Genomic DNA, 22,207 nt, shown 5'->3' on the forward strand with positions numbered 1-22,207 from the left:
CCCACATTCCAAAAAACGTATGCGCCAAAAATCGGTCCGTCCGTCCGTCCGGCCGTCCGGCCGTCCGGCCGTCCGGAACCTTTCGCTAAATTACAAGAGAACGGTAATAGATAGAGACTTGCGGTCAACGGCAAAGTTCATATATCGGGTGGAAGACATACGATTATGAAGTCAAATCCACCCCCCCACCCCTTCGTCCGCCATTTTGAATAACCCCTAAATTTTGTTTTCGCTATATCTCAGTCCCTATTATAGCTAGAAGTCTGAAATTTTGATATGTTGTAGGGGCCATCTAGACCTTTCCAACGATACCTCATTTTCGAAAATCGGCCAAGCCGTTTAGCCAATATGGCCGCCACAATTTTTCATCGAAAATCGGCCATAACTCGAGAACGGCTTGACCGATTTTGATCAACTCGGGCTCAAATGAAAGATATTAACGAGCCCTACAACTGCTCGGAACAAAATTTTCGATGAGTTTTCGATGAATATCTCGAGCACCGCTTTATAGAATTGCTTCGTATTTTGATATGTTATAGTTGACTATAGTATCTATCACCATGCCAAAAATGAAGAAAATCTATGTAGCCGTTCCGGAGATATCGCGTTTTAAATTTTACATGTCATATCTTGAGTTGCATAAGTCCAACGCCCCGCGAAGCGGGGCGTTTTATATATACACATATAAAATAAAATAAAATATATATAAATGCATAGATATATACATTATATATATACATATAAAAATGCAAAGATAAATATATATAAACTGCAAAGATAAAAATTAAATATAGCATGGATGGAACAGTATAAAGCGAAAGAACGGTAAGTAAAACTTACGGGCTGTGATTCTTTCTTTGTCAGTGAAATGTGAAATTGACGGAAAATTGAGGATGGGCAAATTTTGAGGAAGGCTTTCTCGCGTACCGAATCACAGCCAACGCCCACGATTAAGGCTTCTCACAAATTATCTGCGCGTTGGCTGTGATTCGGTGCGCGAGAAAGCCTTCCTCAAAATTTGCCCATCCTCAATTTTCCGTCAATTTCACATTTCACTGACAAAGAAAGAATCACAGCCCGTAAGTTTTACTTACCGTTCTTTCGCTTTATACTGTTCCATCCATTTTATTTCATGTCTTCAAAAATTCAATGGGAAATTCCCTATAAATTCAGGTATGAAGTGAACCAAAGTATTATTTGTCAAATGAAAACACTAAAATGTTACATAGATAAAATGTGAAACAAGATATGGGTATAGCATACGTAGTGCCAATTTCCAAAAAGTTAATTTAGTTCTGTTAAAAAAAACTAAGTCAAAAGAAATGACCAATCAAATTTCCAAAAGTTGACCAAAACTAAACTAGGGACAGAATTATGCCTTTTGTTAGTATAAAAAAAAACATAATGGTTTATTTCTGATTTATTATACGTTTATTTATATCTATCTGATACAAATACCTCCTTTAAAATGCTTATTGCATTTTTAGTACAATAACTAGTCATCAAAATGAATATGGTATAATTTTCCATATTTACTGTAATAAAAAATGTGTAATTTTTCATGTTTACCTTTACAATATATTCACATTGTAATTGAAATTGTTCCTCACAAATATTCGTTCGCATCAAATCATGCCATTTTCTCCTTGATAAGCTCGTTCAATCAAATCTATTACTTATAGCATTGTTCCTCTTACACATCTGACTTTAAGTTATATAAATGAAAATTGATCACTATACTGTTGTGAAACCTCATCTTGCAAAAGTAATAGAGCAAATTTGTTTTAAAATTACATACACATACACAAGTATGAATTATTTTATTTTAATATTAAATGCATAAATGTTACTTAATAAAAAAAAATATCTCCGTTTTGAGATGAAATTTATTAACAAAGACTCGCGTAATATTTTTTGTCCTTCTCATTGGAAATTCGTATAATTTTCCCTAAAAAAATAAACATTAAATTCTTCAGTAGGTGCCACACTGCTGCTCATGCTGATTATTCTGCCAAGTGAGTATGTCCTCGCTATATTCTGAAATATAATTCGAAAATCCAGAATGAAGCGACAAAATGAAATTTGGAATTTAAATTTATACGATTAAATTAGTCAAATTTGTCTAAGCATAAATTTATACATACATAAATTCAAAGTTAAAAGTACGTACATAAAAAATCTGAGAAGTGCAATCTAAAACATAATTTTGCTTAAAAGAGCCAAACAAAAAATGCTACATATAGAAACGGGATAATCATTGAGGGAAATGGATGATTAAAAATAAAGATAAATTAATTTTATTAATCGTAAAATTAACAAAAAGTGAGATAGGTATATAATTAAATTTTCATACATTTTTAAATAACTAGTTTCAAGAAATTTTATGCCCTAAAAAAGTAATGCATAACAATTTCGAGAAAATCCGAAATATTTAGAATAATTTATAACAATGAGCTAGTACCTCAAGTACAAGGGAAACAAAAAAAAACTTGAAATTACTTGAAATCTTGATCAGTCTTTTAATAAAAAAATGTAATATAGGTATAAAAAAAAATAGCTCGTTTTCCTCAATGATTAACCCGTTTAGATGGGAATTCTTTGGTGTATAGAATGTGTCACCTGGCAGGGTGTCTATCACGAGTGTGTGACCATTTCCATTTGCGTCACTCAATGCTGATGATTCGGAACAGCATTTCGCATCATCGGGAAATTGAACGTGTCGCTTCGACTGTTTTTTCGTTCTTTGGTGAAATGGGGAGGATATGTGAATTACACCTAAATAAAGGAGGGGATGCATGATGAGCCTATCTCCATATCGTTGTCTAAAACAGCAAATATCATATCAGTGGGTGATTGTGATGTCAAACACAATCTTTTCAAATAATATTCCTCGCATTCCATCTTAAGTTTTCTTTTCTTAGATATGTTTTGTCTTGTTAGCAATTTACAGCATATACACAAACATTCACAAAAATGTAGAAAAATCATTATAGTAAGAGTGCATTTCGTATTAGAATTAAGCCATTAGATGGTGAATGGGGTAGATGGGGGGGAAGGTAAGGGGGATTACAAAAAAATCTCAACAGCTAAACAGGTCATTTTTTTTTAAATCGCAAAACGTTCATAAAACAATATCAAATTGTATAATATGTATAATGTACATATATACCTATGTTATTTAAGGGGGGTCTCTTTTGAGAGCTGGTGAAATTAAATATTTTAATTTTTCTTGGGGTTTTTCTTAAATTCGGTTTTCAAGTGTTGGTGACATTTAAAGACTTATCATTAAAGAGTAAGAAAATCACTTTCCGCCATCTTAGATGCGACGCCATCTTGAGATTTTCCTCAAAACATAAAGGTAGGTTTTTTTCAGGATCTACTGGATGGATTTTGATAAGGTAAAAAGCAAATGAAAGAGGAAATACCAATGCAGATTTTGATGTACCAGAATTTTGAATTTCCACTCTGGGGCTGAGAAAAGTGGAAAAATGTGACTTTTGTTCAGATATTTTTGACGTTTTTCCACTTTTCTCAGCCCCAGAATGGAAATTCAAAATTCTAGTACATCAAAATCTGCACGGGTAGGGTAACTGGGGTAAAATGGTGAATCGGGAAAAAAATTAAATTCAATATCTCATGAAATACATTGTCCTAATCATTCTCATTCAGTTAACAGGTGCTTCTTACACCTCTTAATAATCCCAGAAAGCTTTAGTCATGTAGAACGAATACTTTGGATTTTATTGAGGAAAATAATTTTCCGATGTCTAAAGTTACTTTTACCACCTTACCATATTTCAATTCTTACCATCTTATTCTGTGTAATAAATTATGAAAATGCATTTTTTCAATAAAGCAATTATTGCTGAACACAAACCTATTCTGATTTTTTCCAGAAATTTTCCGAGTTTTCTATTATAAAGTTTTCACTAAAAGGTAGCACTTGGGGCAAGACGGTGAATATTTTTTGGGGTAAAATGGTGAAAAATTTGCCTCCTTCCACTCATATAGTGTTTTCTCTCTCTACAATCTATTTTACTATTGACGCGTAATGGAATAATCGCCCAAAATTTTCGCCCTACAAAATCAATGTTTTTATTCCATTCAATTCTTCACAGATAATATGTATTAGGTAGATTAGGTAATATAAACAATTAATTAAGTCGAAATAATGTTTTTTTCGTAATTTTTCTTAAAAAATTTCTCCTTATTAAATAAATTATTATATTGATTTTGCTACCAAAGTAGCTACGAGTATGAAATTCCTTGTCCGCTGGGTTTTTGTTGCACACAGATCTGACGGGAAGTTGTAGAAAACAAACAAATGGAAGTGCTTTTCGACAAAATTTGTGTTTTATCAATTTTATAGGACTAAAAAGTGAATAATCATTACGAAACGCAGTGAAATCTCTCAATCGAAACAGGTATGTTTATCCCAGAGCAAATCAATAACCTCTCAGACATGGATTTTCAAAGAAAAACGCATTTGAAAATCATTCACCATTTTACCCCAGGATTTTTGGAACAGGCAAATACGGAAGGGTTTGGAAAATGGCCTGAAAAAGCATTTTCCCGTTGAGATAGAGAGAAAACGTCTGAGACAAAGTTGTAGCCCGGAAAATTTGCTATAAGATAGTTGTCATGGGAAATCTCAAATATTTCCATGGAACTCAGGAAAAATTATCTCCCAAAAATTCACCGAATTACCCCAGGTTCCCCTATGTCCTCTTTCATTTGCTTTTTACCCCATCAAAATCCATCCAGTAGATCCTGAGAAAAACCTACCTTTGTGTTTTAGGGCAGTTCTGCGGAAAAGTCGGAAAACCACAAGATGGCGTCGCACCTAAAATGGCGAAAAGTGATTTTCTTATACTTCAATAACTAGGCTACAAATGCAACCATAATCGGATATCAAAGTTTAAGGAAGACCCCAAGAAAATGACAACATTAAAAATGTGTAAATTCTAACAGATTTCCCAAGAGACCCCCCTTAAGTAACTAAAGTACACACAATAATGGTTTAAAAATCAACGATATCAATGAACAGATTAAATAAAATCGGAACTTGGATTTTTACACTTTTAGTCCAATAAGATAATAAGGTATTTTTGTTAACTCGGTTAACTTATTGCAAAACAAAATACAGGACTAAACGTATATTTTTATTTGTTGTTATGTATAATATCTTTTTTATAATGTACATGTAATATTAATATTTTGAACAAAAAGTATTATTTATTGGCCAATTTTAATTGGGATCATTTAAAGTTAATGTTTGATGAATAATTCATGATTTTATCGAAGTGAAATAAATTTCAGAAGGATAATAAAAAAAAACGGATCAATAGTGAGTTGTTTTGCAAAAGCCCATATGGTTTTTCTGACTCTAAAAATGTGAGTCGACATGGCTGTGTACAGAGAAAATGTAGAACTTGTCTCAAAAAAAGCTAAAAAAAAACTTTCTTTTAGGTACCTAATACATACAATATTTTTTATTACCTATATCAAAGAGAATCACAGCTAAAAGTGTTTCGTCTGCCACTATTGTGTTTTCGACTCACATTCCTATAGAGATTTCTCTAATGGACTATAAATTTGCATGACCAAAAAGGAGTATTCATCAATTTTATTTGGTTAAGTAGAGCGTGAATTGAGTAGATTTTTCTATTAAAAAAATTAGGGTGACATTCTGGCTTAATGGATGGCTTATGAAGTGGCTTTTGGTAAAACATTTTATATCCAATTGGCGGGAAAACTTATACGACCAATTTTATGCGTTGTGTCGTGTCGTATTGGATAAATCTGACGATTATATAATGATCTCCCATATATGATTTCTTGTATACTTTTCTCTAACATATCAACCCTATTTGGTCCATCCTAAACCCATCTAAATCTTTTTCTATGCGATGCTTTCTTGGTTGTTTCTTTTGTGTGGAAAAGTGAAAATTGTAAGAAAGAAGGAACACTGTGAATTGCTACTCAACTCTAAAAAAAAAAGGTATTGGTATACAAACCGAGAGATCCGTTGAGTTGTGTTTCTTCCGGTATAATCGTACAATTCGTATGTGGACAGATAGTTGGGCTCGTGAGGTGTCGATGGTTTGGTCGTTGACTGTTGGGGCATGTGCTTGATGGCGTTGGTGGAACATACCGAACACTTTGGTATGGCTTTAAGACATACAAAAAAGCAAAGAAAAGAAAATTGAGTACATCTTCGGGATAGAAATCACACCCTTAGAGAAAAAGAAACGAATAAAGACGAACTCACGCCATAGACATTCTTTGGTGTTTCAGCAATTCCGCGACCCTCCTTAAATTCCTGATATTGCGATATAACGCAAAGCAAGCAATAAATGTTGAGACACATTATGAAGAAATCTATTGTGAATAGTGTGGCTGTTAGTGGTTCAAATTTGAGCTACATTTCCAAAGTTTGGGTAAAAGAGGAACAGCAAAATAATTAATTAGTACTGTAAATAGTATAGAGAAAAAAAAATGTTTTATTTACCGTCTGCAAGATGACTAAATAGACAAAATGGGCGCATTCTACAATAATGTCAGCCAGCATTATGAATATCCATGGCAAAAGGAGTTCTCTCTGGTTCTGAAAGGTACAAAAGACAAGAAAGATCTTTATAAAACGATTAAAATTTCTCATCTCATTGCAGAAATATTTAAGACAAAACCAACCGTTCTAAGGCCAACAATAACAAGGATCGATGATATAACGCCGCAAGATGCACAGATCAGCAGCAGAATATTAAATATCACAGTCGCTAGAAAAAAAACGTGATAAATCTTATGTACATATTTGTATAGATTAGATTAGATGTATGTATATGTGTATTGCATATTATGTTATGCAACTATAAAAAGGTATTCAACAATGGAAATGCATGTATTTTTTTTAACTATTCCTAAAAATTTAAAAACATATTTCCAATATGTTTCTTACTCGGAGAAATTTCCTCTTTCTCGAGGATACTTTCTCCTCTTGGTCTCTCCACTTCTCCCTTTAAGTAGCTGCGTTCATCGTGGAGAAAGACGGCAACGACGATGCATGACGCAGAAAAATAGATCTGCAAGAGATTAAGGAGATAAATGAATTCAACTCCAAAACACTGGCCGATTTTACAGTGATTCATCATTCTTTGTGGTATATAAATCACGAACAAAACACAAGAAGAAATCTCCTCCTCCCCCTATCCATCGAGACATGGATAATTAATCAGTGAATTGTAGAAAGTTGCCCTTCTTTGCAAACTGACTAATGACTTTACAACTTCCCACAAGAATTAATCAATTATAGACGGGTAATTTGCATTATTTCGCTGTTTTGAGGGATGATTTGGGGTGTATTATGCTACTAACTTTGTGGATTTATCTATTAAAATCTGTGTGAGATGGGCACGCCCTTCTCTAGACATTGATACCCCGCCTGTGGCTATTACCACAAAGATGAATTTCTTTAACAATCCCCTATGGTAAAGCTCAATTAAAAATTATAGTATGTATATGTATATTAAGCGATTTACATAGGCATGTGACGAGATTTTTTCTTGTTCCAGGTGGGTGGTTTTTGTTTAATAGCATGTTGGGAACGTTTTATTTTCGTCCTGATTAATGTCTATTATATTATTAAAAATAAAGAGGATCAGTAGATTTTTTCTTTTATTTTTAAATACTAAATAATTTTAAGTATTAGTTGGTTTTCTACTTCTTGGCCACACCAAGTATTTTAAACTAACTTGAGCCTAATAACTATTGGCGGGAATCACGTGTGAGCAAATTCGATTTCAAGCTGTAGTAAGGAAGTGTATACAGTAGAAGTCTACATCAATGAACCATCGGATGCACTACACTGGCGCATTATTTTTTTTAATACGCGAGAGTAGTATATTTGATTGTTGTTGATGTGGACTTCTAATGTATTATAAAGAGGGGGGGGGCGATATCTAACCTTTCAGTAGATAAAAAAAGTGAATAAAAACGATTTTTACATGGGGCTCTACGAAGGAGAGGAGGGGTGGGGGCAGAATCATATTATACCTTTTGTTCGCTTTTTGCAACTTGCATTGGCACATCGATTTCTTTTCATTACGATCGGTCAAGCCGTTTCGGAGTATGTAGTAGTATATTAATATATTAAGAAGATAACCCTCACTGAGAAACAGTAGTAATGTATTTTAACCAATGTGACACAAAATTTTCGACCTTTTCTATTGCATAAATACATATGTATGTAATCTACAGAAGAAAATTAATCGCGCATTTATCGCAGAATTGATCAAACATCTCTGTCGCAAAGTACCTCTCGTTCCGTCAACGTATAGGTACATCCCGCTTTCCCCCTTGGGAGAATAGGATATAATTTTACGACGCAGAAAATTGCTTTCTTTTCTTGTCTATTACTTCCTACGCCCACGACCTTTTGCCAGTGTCAATATACCGAACCCCCAAAGTCAATTGCCTCATCATCCACGGACTGTTTCACACTCACAGCTTCCGTGGGATAAATTATTCACATGATGATTAACTATTGAGATAGTTTGTCACATGAATTGTTTATTTCATGCTATGTTTCAAGTTCAATGTCTTGAAGTGGTTCGAAATGAAGGAGTTTCTGCTACTGTACTACTAAAATACGTACAATATTTAATTTAATTTACTTATTTTTGTCAGCTTCTATAGCTTAGTTATACCAACTTATATTTATGGTGTAATATATAAATATATTATGTATATAATATAATATATTCTATTCATATTATGTATTACTGTATGTATGTATAAATAAATAGACAGTAAATAGGAAAGTTCCTCTCAAAGAAAAACATATAGGTTGTGTGTACGTACACTGCGATGTGAATATGGCAAATTCGTGGTTTTTATCAAATCTTATGTATATGTATAAGTATTTTAATCAAATAAACTACATTAAAATTATGGAAAGACTTGTTTTCAAAAATACGCTAAGTTATAAAAAATATATAGCCTATTAGGGAATCTTGTATTCTGTTTGGCATGAATAAACTATATATTATTATTATAAAAAATATAATTCAACCTATTCAATCATTTCTGGAAGACATTATTGCAATTATGTACTTCATTCAAAGTTATTATGGTTATAGATAGGTACATATATAAAAATATCCTTTTATGCGTATATGATTTCAATCAATCAATTTTTCTTAAATCAATTTTGTCAACGATTAACGCATAATAATTTTTATACGAATATAATATCAGTAAAACTCTTTTGGCAATGCTGTATCAACATTGAGCTTCTCTTTAAGTTTCTTTAAGTGGATGAGCAAGTCACTTGAAAAGCTCGCACTGAATTTTCTGAATTACCCTCGAGAAGCTAGAAGTGGATACGAGGAAAATTTTAAGGGAACATTTTGAATATACATATTATATATATCGACGCGCCCGAAGATTATGAACCATACTCCTGTGTTAAAAGATAGGAATATGGTTCATAATCTTCGGGCACGTCGATATGTAGATACTACTTCAGTTCTTTATTTAAAAAAAAGACGTAGACTGTAAAGCAGATAAAAAATCAATATAACATTTAACTATTGCATTTAATATGTAAATATGTATGGTATGTATGTACATATGTATATGTATACGTATTAATAAAGTCAATAAACATTTGAATTTTTCTTTAATTTTTACATTAGAATATTATTTAATCATTTTAATGAAAATTGTCAATTATGTTCCATATCATAGAATATAGTATCATTAGGTTCCACATAAGTTTAATACTACACATTTGTCTAGCAATTGAATCAAGAGTGGGGAAAGTGGAAAATATGAAATTTCACATTAAATTATAATAAACGAAAATTATATTTTTTGGGATTATGTTGAATTTATTCCGCATTTTTTTTGGATCAAAATAAATTCCGCATTCATTTATTTTTTAAACAAACCAACCCCAAAGTTTTTTGCTTTTGGTCTAACTCACACCCCACGGTAGAATTCCCCTGTGTCCATCTTCACTTAAAATTCATCCTCTTTACTCGATTTCGGAGGGGATGTGTCCGTGAATGTGAACAAAATTGAATGAGTTGAATGTCAATTACGGATTTTTTGTCCTCAATGCTGAAACTCTATGAAAAAAGGGAGCACTCATCCCCCTTTTTTATTTTTTTTTTAAAGAAAATCCAGCAAGACACATTAGTCAGATGAAATACTTAGTCCCAAAAGATGAATAAACTAATAATTGAAATTGAGCCAATATTCACCATAATTATCCGTGGAGCTCCTTTTCGTAGGTGTTCTTACTCTTTCGCGTTTTTTTGGATCATACCCTTACCCAAACTGAAAATGATTTTTTAAGGATACTTCTATTAATATTTTTTATATGCTTTCTTCACCAGTAAATATGGCTAAAGGATCAACCATTCAAAATAATATTTTGATTCGTCCAATTAATTCCTGTATATAGTCGATTTTTTGCATCAAACTTGGGAAAAATTGCTTGATTTTCAGCCCTTTAAAAATCATAATTTTTTCTATTTTATAATTTTCCGATAGTCTAAATCGATTTTAATCTTATATAATAGATTAAAATATAATTGAATATCAAGAAAAATTGCTTTATGGGAACCTTGAAAGTCGAATCAATTTTCCAAAACGCTTTTCCAACTTTTTGGTTCTACGTATGACCCAATGGCCAGCAAGGAATACAAAACGCGGATTTTTTGACAGCTCATTCTCATACATAAACAGTGTTGTGAAGTGGCTGGATGAGCCACGAATTTTAGTGATTTGTGTGATTTCCTGGCCAGAATCTCTGGCCAGGATGTGTTCTGATGGAGAATTGGTTGTTCTCTTCTACTACTTTGTTAAGTTTTATTCAATTTTGCAATAAATAAATGCAAAACCGCAAAACCGTGTAAAGATGCGTTATTATACGTATAAACAGCAATGGTGAAGTGGCTGGTTGAGCTACGATTTTCAGTGATTTGAGTGACTTCCTGGCCAGGATGTGTTCTGATAGTGGATTAAATATCCTTCTTCCTTTTTGTATTAAGTTTTGTTAATTTTTACGATAAATAAGTGCTAAATTGACCGCAAAACCGTGCCAAGGTGTGTGATTTTAGTAAGCTTCACCAGGGATGACACTGCAAATCCTGACCAAACTACTTCTGGTCAGGCTGAATCTCTTTGTAGTTCATTCCAAGATGCTTCCGAGGCATCTTAGAGGTAACATTACTGGCCACGGACACACAGTGCTTCATATATGTATGTGAATATCAAAATCCATGTTTTGTATCTCTTGCAGTCCATTGGATCATACGTCGACCCGAAGATTTTCTGGAAAATCCGTAAGTTGGAAAATTTTTTCGACTATAAATAGCAAAATTTCCAAAATAGTCCCAATAGTTTAGACGAACCTGAAAGGTTAAACAGTCTGAAAAAAATATAACTCTCATACCTTTTCAAAGGAGCGTGATAATTTCATTTCGTTATCAAAAATTTCCTAAACTTATTTTCAACAAAACAGACCAAGTAATAATTATAATGTGACAATTTTGAAGATGCTGTGTAATTCATTCATTTATAAGTACTTTTAAATTAATCATCACAATCCTCAAGGGATAATTCCATTTATACAGGGCCTAGGGAAATTTTTGGACTTGAAGTTATTTGTTATATTTCGGGTTAATAACGCTTATTACAGAAATTGATAGACAAAAAAAATAAAAATTTTAAAATCAACGTTTATAAAAAATTTAACCTAATGCGAGATACCGACATGAAAATTTAAAAAAAAAACTTGTATGTAACCTAATGTTTCTAAAACTCCGCATAATGACTATTCGTTCTTTTTTACCCATATAAATGTTTTCTTATTGATTATAAATAAATGAAGAATGAAGAGTGGTATGAATATTTTTCTATTAGATATAAAAAAAAATAAGCTTTCTCAAAGAAAACATATTTATCTCATAAAAAAATCACAAAGATTGCCTATGATTAAAGAATTTCAAGTTGGTATTTTTATTCGTTTTTTGTGTTCGTCTTGTGAACTTTTCTATGTTTAGACAAAACGGTTGAAGAATCTCGTTTACTTACTTAAACCTACATCAAATTAAAAATCCACCTGTCATTAATAGGATCTTCCTTTAAAGATCATCTCCTTCAGCTATATTCGGAATTTTTAAAATTAAACGGAACGATTTTGAAATTAACATTTATCTAAATTTTATTTGGGCCCTAATTTCATTTAAAAGTGTATAAAGTATATTTCAAATTTTGTTCTATTAACAGAATTCACTTCTGTCATCGTGTCATCATTGTGTATCCAAAAAATCCCATTTTTGGTCTGTAGGTAAACTGTTAATTAAATTTTCAAAATGGAAGAGCCAAATAGAGGGTTGTGTTAACACCACTTAATCCCATTGCTGACGAACTCTCTTCAATGTCATGGACACATTATGGGGGCAATGTTTGGCATCTTTAAGGGTGGAGTTTTATCTGATATATAGGGACGTTCCTTTAAAAATTCCAAAGAACAATATTTTATGAAAATCACCGCCGTGAAATTTAGCTTTCTTTGATATTTTGGGGTGTTTCAATTTTAAAACTATTTAGAATTCTGACAATCAGGTGGGTATTCAAGAGGAAGAAACTTCGGTGTGCAGAACAAAAAATATGTGAAAATAATGCAAGTGAAAAATCCACCTTCGGATGGGAATTTTTTAATAATTTCTATTTTATATTTTTGTGATTCGATATTTTCGCTTACTTTTATCCCTTTTGCCCAAATTCTTTCCCGGGTCGGAAAATACATATTTGTGGAAATTCCGTGAATAGAAAAACCACATCTATATGTATTACATATACCCTTGTTTGGGTGTGATTTTGAGGAAAAGCCACAATGTCTCTTCTCTTTATATTCTTTCTCGACTTTTGTGTCTTTCGACTGTGGAATCTTCCAATTCTGGAGGGCGTTCCACCTCACTTCTTCTCATCCCACATGTAAGCTCCCGAAAAGCCGGAAGGAAATCCTATTGAAATTTTTCTAAACATATTGTTAAATTTCTCCGCATGGGTTAAATTTATTATGCTGAGTTGAATGAATGAAAACACAATAACTGAATCATATAAATATTTACTCAATTTTGTCAGACAACACGCTGTGAGGATGGTACTTCAGTGAGAAAGCTCCTCAGACGCTCACATAAAGTGCTATACATACAACATAAATTTCATACAATGATTAACCTTTCTGCATATTTTCCAACTGATAAAGGAAAGAAGCATAAAGAAGATGCAGATTTGATGGTAATCAGTCATATTATGTATGAGTGACAAAATTTAAAAAGAAAATCCACCCGAAATCCCAAATTCCTTTACAAACGCGCACCCATATGATTTCCATTTCGATGGAAATAAGGATGATAAAATGAAATTTTTATCACATTTGACAGGAAGCTATTCATATTTTAGGGGAAAGCATTTTTCTTTTTTTTTTTGTTGTCTGTCTGATGGAGGATGAGCGAACGAAATTAATGATTAACCCCACAAGAGTATTTCAGATACTTTGTGTTGCCATATACGCTACTACTAGGTGGCATTTTTTTATACTAATCGGAATCGGACAAACATGAGTGAATGGCGTATTCGGCTTATATAATATACGTAAACCTAATTTTAAGGATTTGGTACTTTGAATTATTAGCGCGCGATGAATACTATATAGACTACATACAAACGCCTTTTGTATGAAGAAGTACAATGTTTTATCAGATTTATGATTTATATGAATAAATTATTAGTTGGTGTTCCACTTCGAGGCCAACACCAAGTATTTTACTGTTTGTTCATTAAAATAAAACAATTCTACTGCAAGCAACTGTTGTACGTCATATGGTGATTCTATGCTCTAATGAAATATTTTATTTTATAACAAATCACTTTTATTGATTTAAAATATACATAGGTATAAATTTAATTAATTTCAGTTGAAATCTGAAATTTTTTCTATAATCTTGACCTTTAATCCAAAGGATTGAGAGCGCAACGGTAATTTTAATTCATACATAGCCTCTTGAATTACTTCTATACTTTCAAATTTCATCGTCATTCTCATTATAATTAATCAATAGAGATCTTATATTTTACTGTTTCACCAATATGTAGGTACTTATTTTTGTAGTGGGAGACACCGAACATAATACAAATGTACTGGTAAGCTGACCAAGCTTACGGGAGCTGTGTTTCTTTCAGTGTACCAATTTTGTGAGAGCAAACTAGAACGCGAATTAATTTAAATACGCGCAAAGTCGGGGAAAGTTGAAAAGTCATACCCTAAGAAATGTTTGGAAGGCCATATCTCGAGAACGGATCCATAGATTTTCATAAATTTTTTTTTGTTTGAAAGGTCTTGAAGTCAGCTATAACATATCGAAAAATGAAAAAAAATTATGACGTCATTTTCGAAAAATTCGAGTTCGAAATTTTCGAAAACTTTGTTTTTGACTTTAGCGCCTCTTGCGGTCATTTCTCGAAGTTGCAATGTTCTAGACATTTGTAGGGTTTCTCGAAACCTTTCATTTGCGCTTGAGTTGATCAAGATCGGACATGTAGAAACCGAGATATGACATGCCAACTTTGGAAGGCTATATCTCGAGAACGGATCCATAGATTTTCTTCATTTTTGGCATGAAGCTAGATAATATGGTCAGCTACAACATATCAAAAAATGAAAAAAATTTATGTCGTCGTTTTCGAGATATTCATCGAAAACTCATCGAAAATTTTGTTTTTGATTTTTTGCCCTCTAGCGGTCACTTTTGAAACTTCGGATGTTCTAGAGAGTTGTAGGGTTTGTTGAGATCTTTCATTTGACCCCGGGTTGATCAAAATCGGTCAAGCCGTTTTCGAGTTATGGTCGATTTTCGATGAAAAATTGTGGCGGCCATATTGACTAAACGGCTTGACCGATTTTCGAAAATGAGGTATCGTTGGAAAGCTCTTGATGGCCCCTACAACATATAAAAATTTCAGATTTTTAGCTATAATAGGGGCTGAGATATAGGCAAAACAAAATTTGGGGGTTATTCAAAATGGCGGACGCGAGGGTGGGGGGGTGAATTTGACCTCACAATCAGACGACATCAGGCCGATATACTAACTTTGCCGTTGACCGCAAGTCTCTATCTATTACCGTTCTCTTGCAATTTAGCTCTGAACTCCGGACGGACGGCCAGACGGACGGCCGGACGGCCGGCCGGAAAAAAAAATTTTTTGGCGCATACGTTTTTTGGAATGTGGGGACCCTAATTCATGCTCATCCCAAGTTTGAGCCCGATCTGACGACTTTCGATTTTGCTCGGTACACAAAAGCTGTGTCTGAAAGAAACACAGCTAAAATACTACCTACTCGACAATGAGGGCGTCGAATTTACAGGTAATTATGTGTTTTACATATGGTGAAATACTATATAAATCAACCATTTTTGAAAGAAAAGTAATGTAGAAAGATGGGCAAAGTTAAAAAGTAATTCAGTATGAATTGTTCGAATTTCCTTTACCAACGCTTGGCCACTTTGGGGTGTGTTTGCTTGGTGAATTTGATTGATTCCATACCAAAATAAACACGGTGTAATTGAGTGCAATTTCTTCCACTTTGCTGATTTTCTGCTCTTTTCTTTTTTTGCTATCAACTCTCAACAGTAGGTCAGTGGTATCACATTGGATAAAATCAATATTATGTAAATCCATGTATATGAAATATGGGATTTCTTTTCGTAAAAATCAAATAAATATTTCGATTATTTATGCGTAAATGATTTTTTAATAAGAACAATACATAAACACAGATCGAAATTTGTGCCAGTCTAGTCTCAAATTTTATAAATCACGTTGAAGAAAATATAATTTTAGAATAATATTTTTTGTACCTACGATTATTACTTTATTACATTAAATTGAAATGTTGTCTTCTTTTTCATGGAATCCCCATTAATTTAATTATCAAACTTTGAGACTGAATTATGTAATATTTTTTTTGTCTCATTATAAATTTTATTTTATATTTCTTTGAATTTTATTTTCCACGCATTTCCATGAATCTAATGACAAATTTTTCCGGCTATTTTCTTCATTTTCTACCCATATTTTGCTTTCCAAGAGAGGAAAATTACTGATAAATACATATAGTACATAGGTATACATATGTACATATATACATACACATAATGTACATCGCTTTTGCATAGAATTCTCTGCTTTTACGACTTGTGATTTACATACTTGAATGTGAAAAAACATTAAAGCCTTATAATGAAAAAAAAATAAGTTTAATTCAATAACTTTATCTCTAGCTTACCTGTTATCTCCAATTTATAAAAATTTGGTTTCTTTTTTTCGTGCAGAAGACGTAGGAAATAAAGTAAATACAATTTCTTGCCTTCTCGATAAATGGCAGAATATTGGACCTTATTCAGCGACCAAGAAAGCCTATAGAAATTTTGAAATTTAATTACAAAATTCAAAGATATCAAGGGTTTCTTGGTCGCTGAATAAGGCCCATTGATTAGAATTTAGTATTTTAATGTTTGAAAATAATTTTTACTCCTAAAAGTAATCATGCCAATTTGCGAACTTTTGATCTTTCTTCACCAAAAACTTCTATAGAATTCTACTATGTATTGACAGTGATGTATGTATGATTTAACCAATTGAGTACTTTTTCATCAGTCCTCAACTCAGTTTAAAGTGTAACTCCCTTGACGTTCTTTGCGGTTTTGAAAAACATCTGAGTGATTGAATGGAAAAAATCGTCTCGTGGGATGACAACTGAGGGACGGAGAAAAAACGTATTTGCCTCATTGTTTGACATCAATCTCTCTACCCCATATGTAAGCGCCAAAAGCTCCTGCCACTTCATCGTTAGAACTCCTGCCGCGAAACCCCAACTCAACTGTGGGGGGGGAGGAGGTTGAACAACATTAAGACAGTCCCATGGAAGTAAAAAAAAATCAAATTTTTGCTACACACCCTTGTCGTTCTTTTGGTGCAACAGCCCTATAAATAAGTTGCTAGAAAGCCGCTCCTAATTATTTAGCACGTTATTCCTCCTCATTTTCCACTTCTTCTATGTGACTTTTCGACAAAATTTCGTCCAAAATTTTATTTTTAAAGAGGGGGCTTACAGAAACAGGGTAGTTCAATGGATTCTGCTTTTTATGAGGTTGGTTTGCCAAAAAATCACAGAGCGGAAAAACATAATATATTTCTCCATAGCTCAAATATGCCCGTTGGAGCCTTCAATCATTTCTCATCCTAAAATTACTCATAAAGGAGCTCTTTGGCTCTTATTGGTTCATTCTGTTGCTACAGCAATGTGGGAGTCTCATTGACAATTTATCAGAACGACAACATTACAACTGTGTCATTTCCATAACACAAGCAAATTGCCAATTCAATCGCTCACAATCAGGCGTCTTTGACACTTTCAGGAAAAACCAACGAATTTATTCCGCTGGCAACAGTTATTTTCTGTAACTTTAACCAACTGGAAAATTAATAGAAAATTAATGACAAAATATCATTTAAGCTTTGGAGTAGAGGCGAGTATATGCAGGGCAGAGCAAACCAATTTAGAGGAATAAGTTGAACACAAATAAAATTTTCTGATCAAATGGGAGGAAATTTATATTTTCATGGAAATCTATTTTATTGTTTTGCACTCTCTTTTCATCGTAACTTTTAACCCATTTAACCATTCTTTGCTGCATACTGAAAATTGAGGTACAGTCATACCTCGCTTAATCATCTCTCGATTTAATTCTTCTCACTCACTAATTTTAATGCTTGAGAAGAGATGATTAAGCGGACAATGACTGTATAACGCTTTTCATACAACTAGACTCTTGACTAAATTTGCCTGGTTACTTAAGTTGGGAAATTGAATTTTTGAAAAAGGAACAAGTTCAAAAACAAAACTACATAAAATAGTTTTGAGAATTAGGTGAAAATAAATTTTACTTTCAACTAAAAATGCATTTACAAAATTAGGAAGTTTCATTAATTGTTTTGGTAATTTGCATAAATCTTACGATTTTTGTATACTTATAATATGTATGTAGTATTATTTTTGTATTATATGTACATAATATAATTTTGAACCCATTCAACTCTTGAATTCAACATTGAACTCTTCAAATTATTCAATATAAATTAAATTTATTTTTAATGGTATTAATTAATTTGATGACAAGTCTTTTTCAGAAATTCTTAGTAATATTGTCGAATTTCATATGCATGTACTTAAGCTCTCATTATAAATTAATTTTGTTTGATTTCTTTAGAGCTTTTTCTGATAAGTCTCTAGAAATGAAAGTATACGATTAAGTAAAGGAGCCTGAGAAAACCTAGCTTTGATGAATTATTCAAATATCTTATTCCAGGTTAATTTTATTATGGTCTCTGAATCTTTTATACATTTTTATTTCAAATTTATACATATTTATACCAAAATAATTTTAATTATTCATCGCTAGAATAAACTTTAAAAAGTTTTCACAACTTTGTTATATTCACCGCACAAAAAATACATTATAAGCCAACATTTCGTAAACATTTTAATTACAAAACTTTTCTTTAAAAATGAGTCAAAGAATAAGCTAGGTATATATATATAATAATAGGCGAACGTTGCGAGAGTTGGTATTTCACAACATGAAGCCTACTGTATGCTTTGTCATGTTATTTTTTTTTCTTTAATTATAATAATGTAAAAACTCCGATTTGAAAGACTATATCCTAGTTAAAGTAAAACTTTAGTCTTTTGAGTATCACTTCTTTATAGAAAGAAAAAATCAGCAGTGGCTCAACGAAGAGCGAAAAAGAACGTTGGAAATCTTTCAGATCCTTTTAATGAAAAATATTTTAAATGCAAGTTTCGATTGTATTTTCCAAGGAATGTTAACAATAATACGGTGTTTAGCGTTTTTAGCATTGGTTTTTCCATCTTTTCCTCATGTAATTTGTGACACGGTGCTGCATAAATGCCTCTAGCCTGAAGAATTGCAAATATAATATGTATATTTTGTCTAAGCATCGCTAGATAATATAAAAAGTGATGCTTTTTCATTTTGGATGCTATTCGAGTTAAAGATTTTCAATAATTGAAAAATCTTGTATTACTCTGCAACAAAGCAAGTGGAAGATTTCTTATCATACACTACTGCTGTTCATAAGAAAACATGAAACAAGAAGTCTATCTTCTCCAAGGGGTGTTTATCTGGCGAATCTTTGGATATTTTAGGCGAATCTTCGCGAATCTTAGCGAATCATCCGAATCATGGCGAATAATCCGAATCTTCACGAATATTTGCGAATATTGGCGAATATTGGAAAATATTTACAAATATTTGCGAATTTTGATCAACATTCTTCATAATTAGTTAATGTCGGAATAACTGACTACCTCAGAGACCTCAGACCGCGTCCAAACTTCGTATAAGTTAGATTTTAGGTGTTTTAGTCACCCCACATTACGAAAAAGTTGGAGTGACATTTTTGTTCCAACCGGCTTACCGGTGGTGGCATAAAATTTACCTTATAGCTCGAGAACGGTAACAGATAGAGACTTCGGGTCTGAAGTTTTCTATAGAAATGTGGCTGTAAAATTTCATTTTTTCGCATTTTCAAAATCCAAAATGGCCGCCGTCCGCCATTTTGAAATATCGCCAACTCTTTCCCTTATAGCTAGAGGTCTGAAATTTTAGTATGTTGTAGAGCTCAGTGAGACGATTTCATCGATAATTCATACTTGAAAATCGGTTAAGCCGTTTAGCAAATATGGCGGTCTAAAGCAAAAAGTGTTTTTTCGATATAACTGAGAACGGCTTGACCGATTTTGACCATTTTGGTATCAAATGAAAGGTTTCAAGAAGCCCTACAAATGTCTAGAACATTCCAAGTTCCAAAAACATCCGTAAGAGACGCTAAAATCAAAAACAAATATTGCCTAAATTTAAGGGGCAATTTCTATAATCTATGTCGCCGTTTAGAAGACTTCGCCATTTAAAAAATTCTTTAAAAATTGTAAGGCCATATCTCGAGTGCTCCTTGAACAATTTTGCTCAAATTGGACATTTTGAGGTTTTGAAATGCTATGTGACTATCTAAAACATCAGAAACCTCAAGCTATAAAAAAGCTAAGGCTACAATTTGAATAAAATCAAATTAAGACAAGTAAAACAAGAGATAAAATTTTTAAAAAAAAATCTAATGACAATATCTTGAAAACGGCAGAACAGATTTTTTATCTAAATGGTTCAAAAAACTAAAATTTTAAATCAACATTTGTATGAGCAGGTTGATAGCAGTTAAGTAAAGTGTATTATGATCCTTTTGGTATTTAAAGTGTTAAAAAACAATTTACACGTATTTTGCTATAGAAGATGAATAAACAATATTTTTTTTAATATTTTATATTATTCTAACATATAAATTGAAAGCTTCAAATCGTATATCTCTGTCTTACTAATTATAAGACAAATATTGACTAACAAAAAGGCTAGACGGCCTACAGGCTATTATAGCTTTTCTTCACCGCAAATATGTGATGTATAAAACGTGCTTTTAAGTACAGTTTTGCCCCGAAGTTAGAGAATCGAATTTTCCGTCGAATTGAGAACCTTTTACTACTTTTACTACAAAAAAAGTTGTTCTAAATTTTAAACCAAGTTCAAAAAATTCAAACAAACACGTTTATGCACGTCTATAATACGCGAAATACTTAAAAGCTATAGTTTTTTGCTTAAAAAGTGTTATTTGCGCACCAAAAATATAGGCGAATCTACCGAATTTTAGCGAATCAACCGAATATTGGCGAATCAAGCGAATCTTGGCGAATAATCCGAATCTTGGCGAATAATCCGAATCTTTCGCGAATCATCCGAATCTTTGGCGAATAATCCGAAGATCCGAAGATTTTCATTCAGATAAACACCCCTTGATCTTCTCATTATTTAACCTACTGACAAATCTATATTTTGCAAAACTTTGGGTCGTATTCTAACGACCAAAAATAATTGAAATTCTTGAAACATTTCTTGATCGTATTGTATTGAGGGAACTTGATAATAATAATGTATTGAAATCCATTTACATTGAGAGAACTTGATTTTGCGGTTTTTGATTTCCTAAAGATTGTAGTTTAAAAAATAAGAATGTTACTCAAAACTCATGTATAATCCACAATGTTACATCAAAAGATATCTAAGTACATTAATTCCAACGACACAACAGAGAGAGTGGAGTAAAAAAAAATTGGTGCTGAAAAGTACATGAATACTTAGGATTTGATTAAATTTTACATCCACGGATGCCTCTTAGCTCAATGGATATATAGATTATTGTGTAAGGTATAGATTGGGGTCGGATGGGCAGGTAACGCATTGCATAAAGTCATAGCAAATGGAGGAATATTAGACGACAATGAAATTGTACGAGAAATATTTGTACGCGAACAATTTCACAAGCGTGTGGTTAATTGTGGATTCACCCACCAGCGTTGATGATAGTTATTCAAAATAGGAACTCTGTTGCCGATGTATGTTACAGAATTAACTATGTTCATATCATTGACCAAAAAATCGCGGCATTTGAGCCGTCGAGAGCTCACCAGGGTGTAAATGACACTGGCATAGCTGCCCTTTCGCACAGACTTCCACAGACAACAAGAATGAAGTATGGCCATGGTGCACAATCAAAACCCATTCAAAAATTTATTTCACATTGTCTCGGAAAATTCACCACAAGTGTGACAAAAACTTGACCACGTTCATCCACCCCGTCTAACATCACGGAACTGAAACACCTCCCGAAGAATAATATACACCGACTATGAATTTCTCTAGAACCATCACATGGCATGAGGGAAAAGTTTGCATTGCGCAAGTTTTTCCGGAACACTCCGAATTTTCACATACCAGATGACGAAGATAGAGATACCCCTCGATGCTTAAGTTTATCACAATCACGGAAAAAGTTTCCGATTGAAGAGATGGAAAGTGATTGAGCTTTCAATATCAATTTCCGCTCACGACAGTAAATTTCAATAGAGTTTGATTTTCTGCTCTGATGATATATAATTGATATATCAATTTTCGCTATTTATTAGTATGATTAAAAATATTTAAAGTACCTATGCAGTATG

The 22,207-nt window shown here is 32.7% G+C and overlaps 1 protein-coding gene across 3 annotated transcripts; it reads right to left on the reverse strand.

The window, feature by feature from the left end:
- Positions 1 to 1,408: 1,408 nt before the first annotated feature.
- On the reverse strand, positions 1,409 to 21,861 carry LOC129793403 (uncharacterized). 3 transcript variants are annotated; one of them, XM_055833401.1, is made up of 8 exons: positions 21,674 to 21,861; positions 6,959 to 7,082; positions 6,694 to 6,779; positions 6,512 to 6,607; positions 6,272 to 6,421; positions 6,018 to 6,171; positions 2,620 to 2,775; positions 1,409 to 2,037 (listed from the first exon to the last, which is right to left on the reverse strand). In XM_055833401.1, exons 1-8 carry the CDS (start codon positions 21,746 to 21,748, stop codon positions 1,973 to 1,975), a joined length of 906 nt encoding a protein of 301 aa, XP_055689376.1. In that variant the 5' UTR covers positions 21,749 to 21,861; the 3' UTR covers positions 1,409 to 1,972. The 3 variants fall into 3 exon arrangements, with proteins under 3 accessions (XP_055689376.1, XP_055689377.1, XP_055689375.1); XM_055833402.1 differs by lacking the exon at positions 2,620 to 2,775; XM_055833400.1 differs by lacking the exon at positions 1,409 to 2,037 and having other exon boundaries at positions 2,268 to 2,775; positions 21,674 to 21,826.
- Between the last annotated feature and the right edge of the window lie 346 nt (positions 21,862 to 22,207).

This window comes from Lutzomyia longipalpis, chromosome 3 (genome assembly GCF_024334085.1).
Source record: "Lutzomyia longipalpis isolate SR_M1_2022 chromosome 3, ASM2433408v1".
Classification (NCBI taxonomy): Eukaryota; Metazoa; Arthropoda; class Insecta; order Diptera; family Psychodidae; genus Lutzomyia; species Lutzomyia longipalpis.

Excerpts from the sequence above, each read along its gene's own strand:
- LOC129793403 (XM_055833400.1), bottom strand. The coding sequence starts at position 21,748 with ATGGCCATACTTCATTCTTGTTGTCTGTGGAAGTCTGTGCGAAAGGGC. Across the intron at positions 6,780-6,958 it reads GAAAGAGGAAATTTCTCCGA|CGACTGTGATATTTAATATT; the intron begins GTAAGAAACATA and ends TTTTTTTTCTAG. Across the intron at positions 6,172-6,271 it reads CACCAAAGAATGTCTATGGC|CCATACCAAAGTGTTCGGTA; the intron begins GTGAGTTCGTCT and ends TATGTCTTAAAG.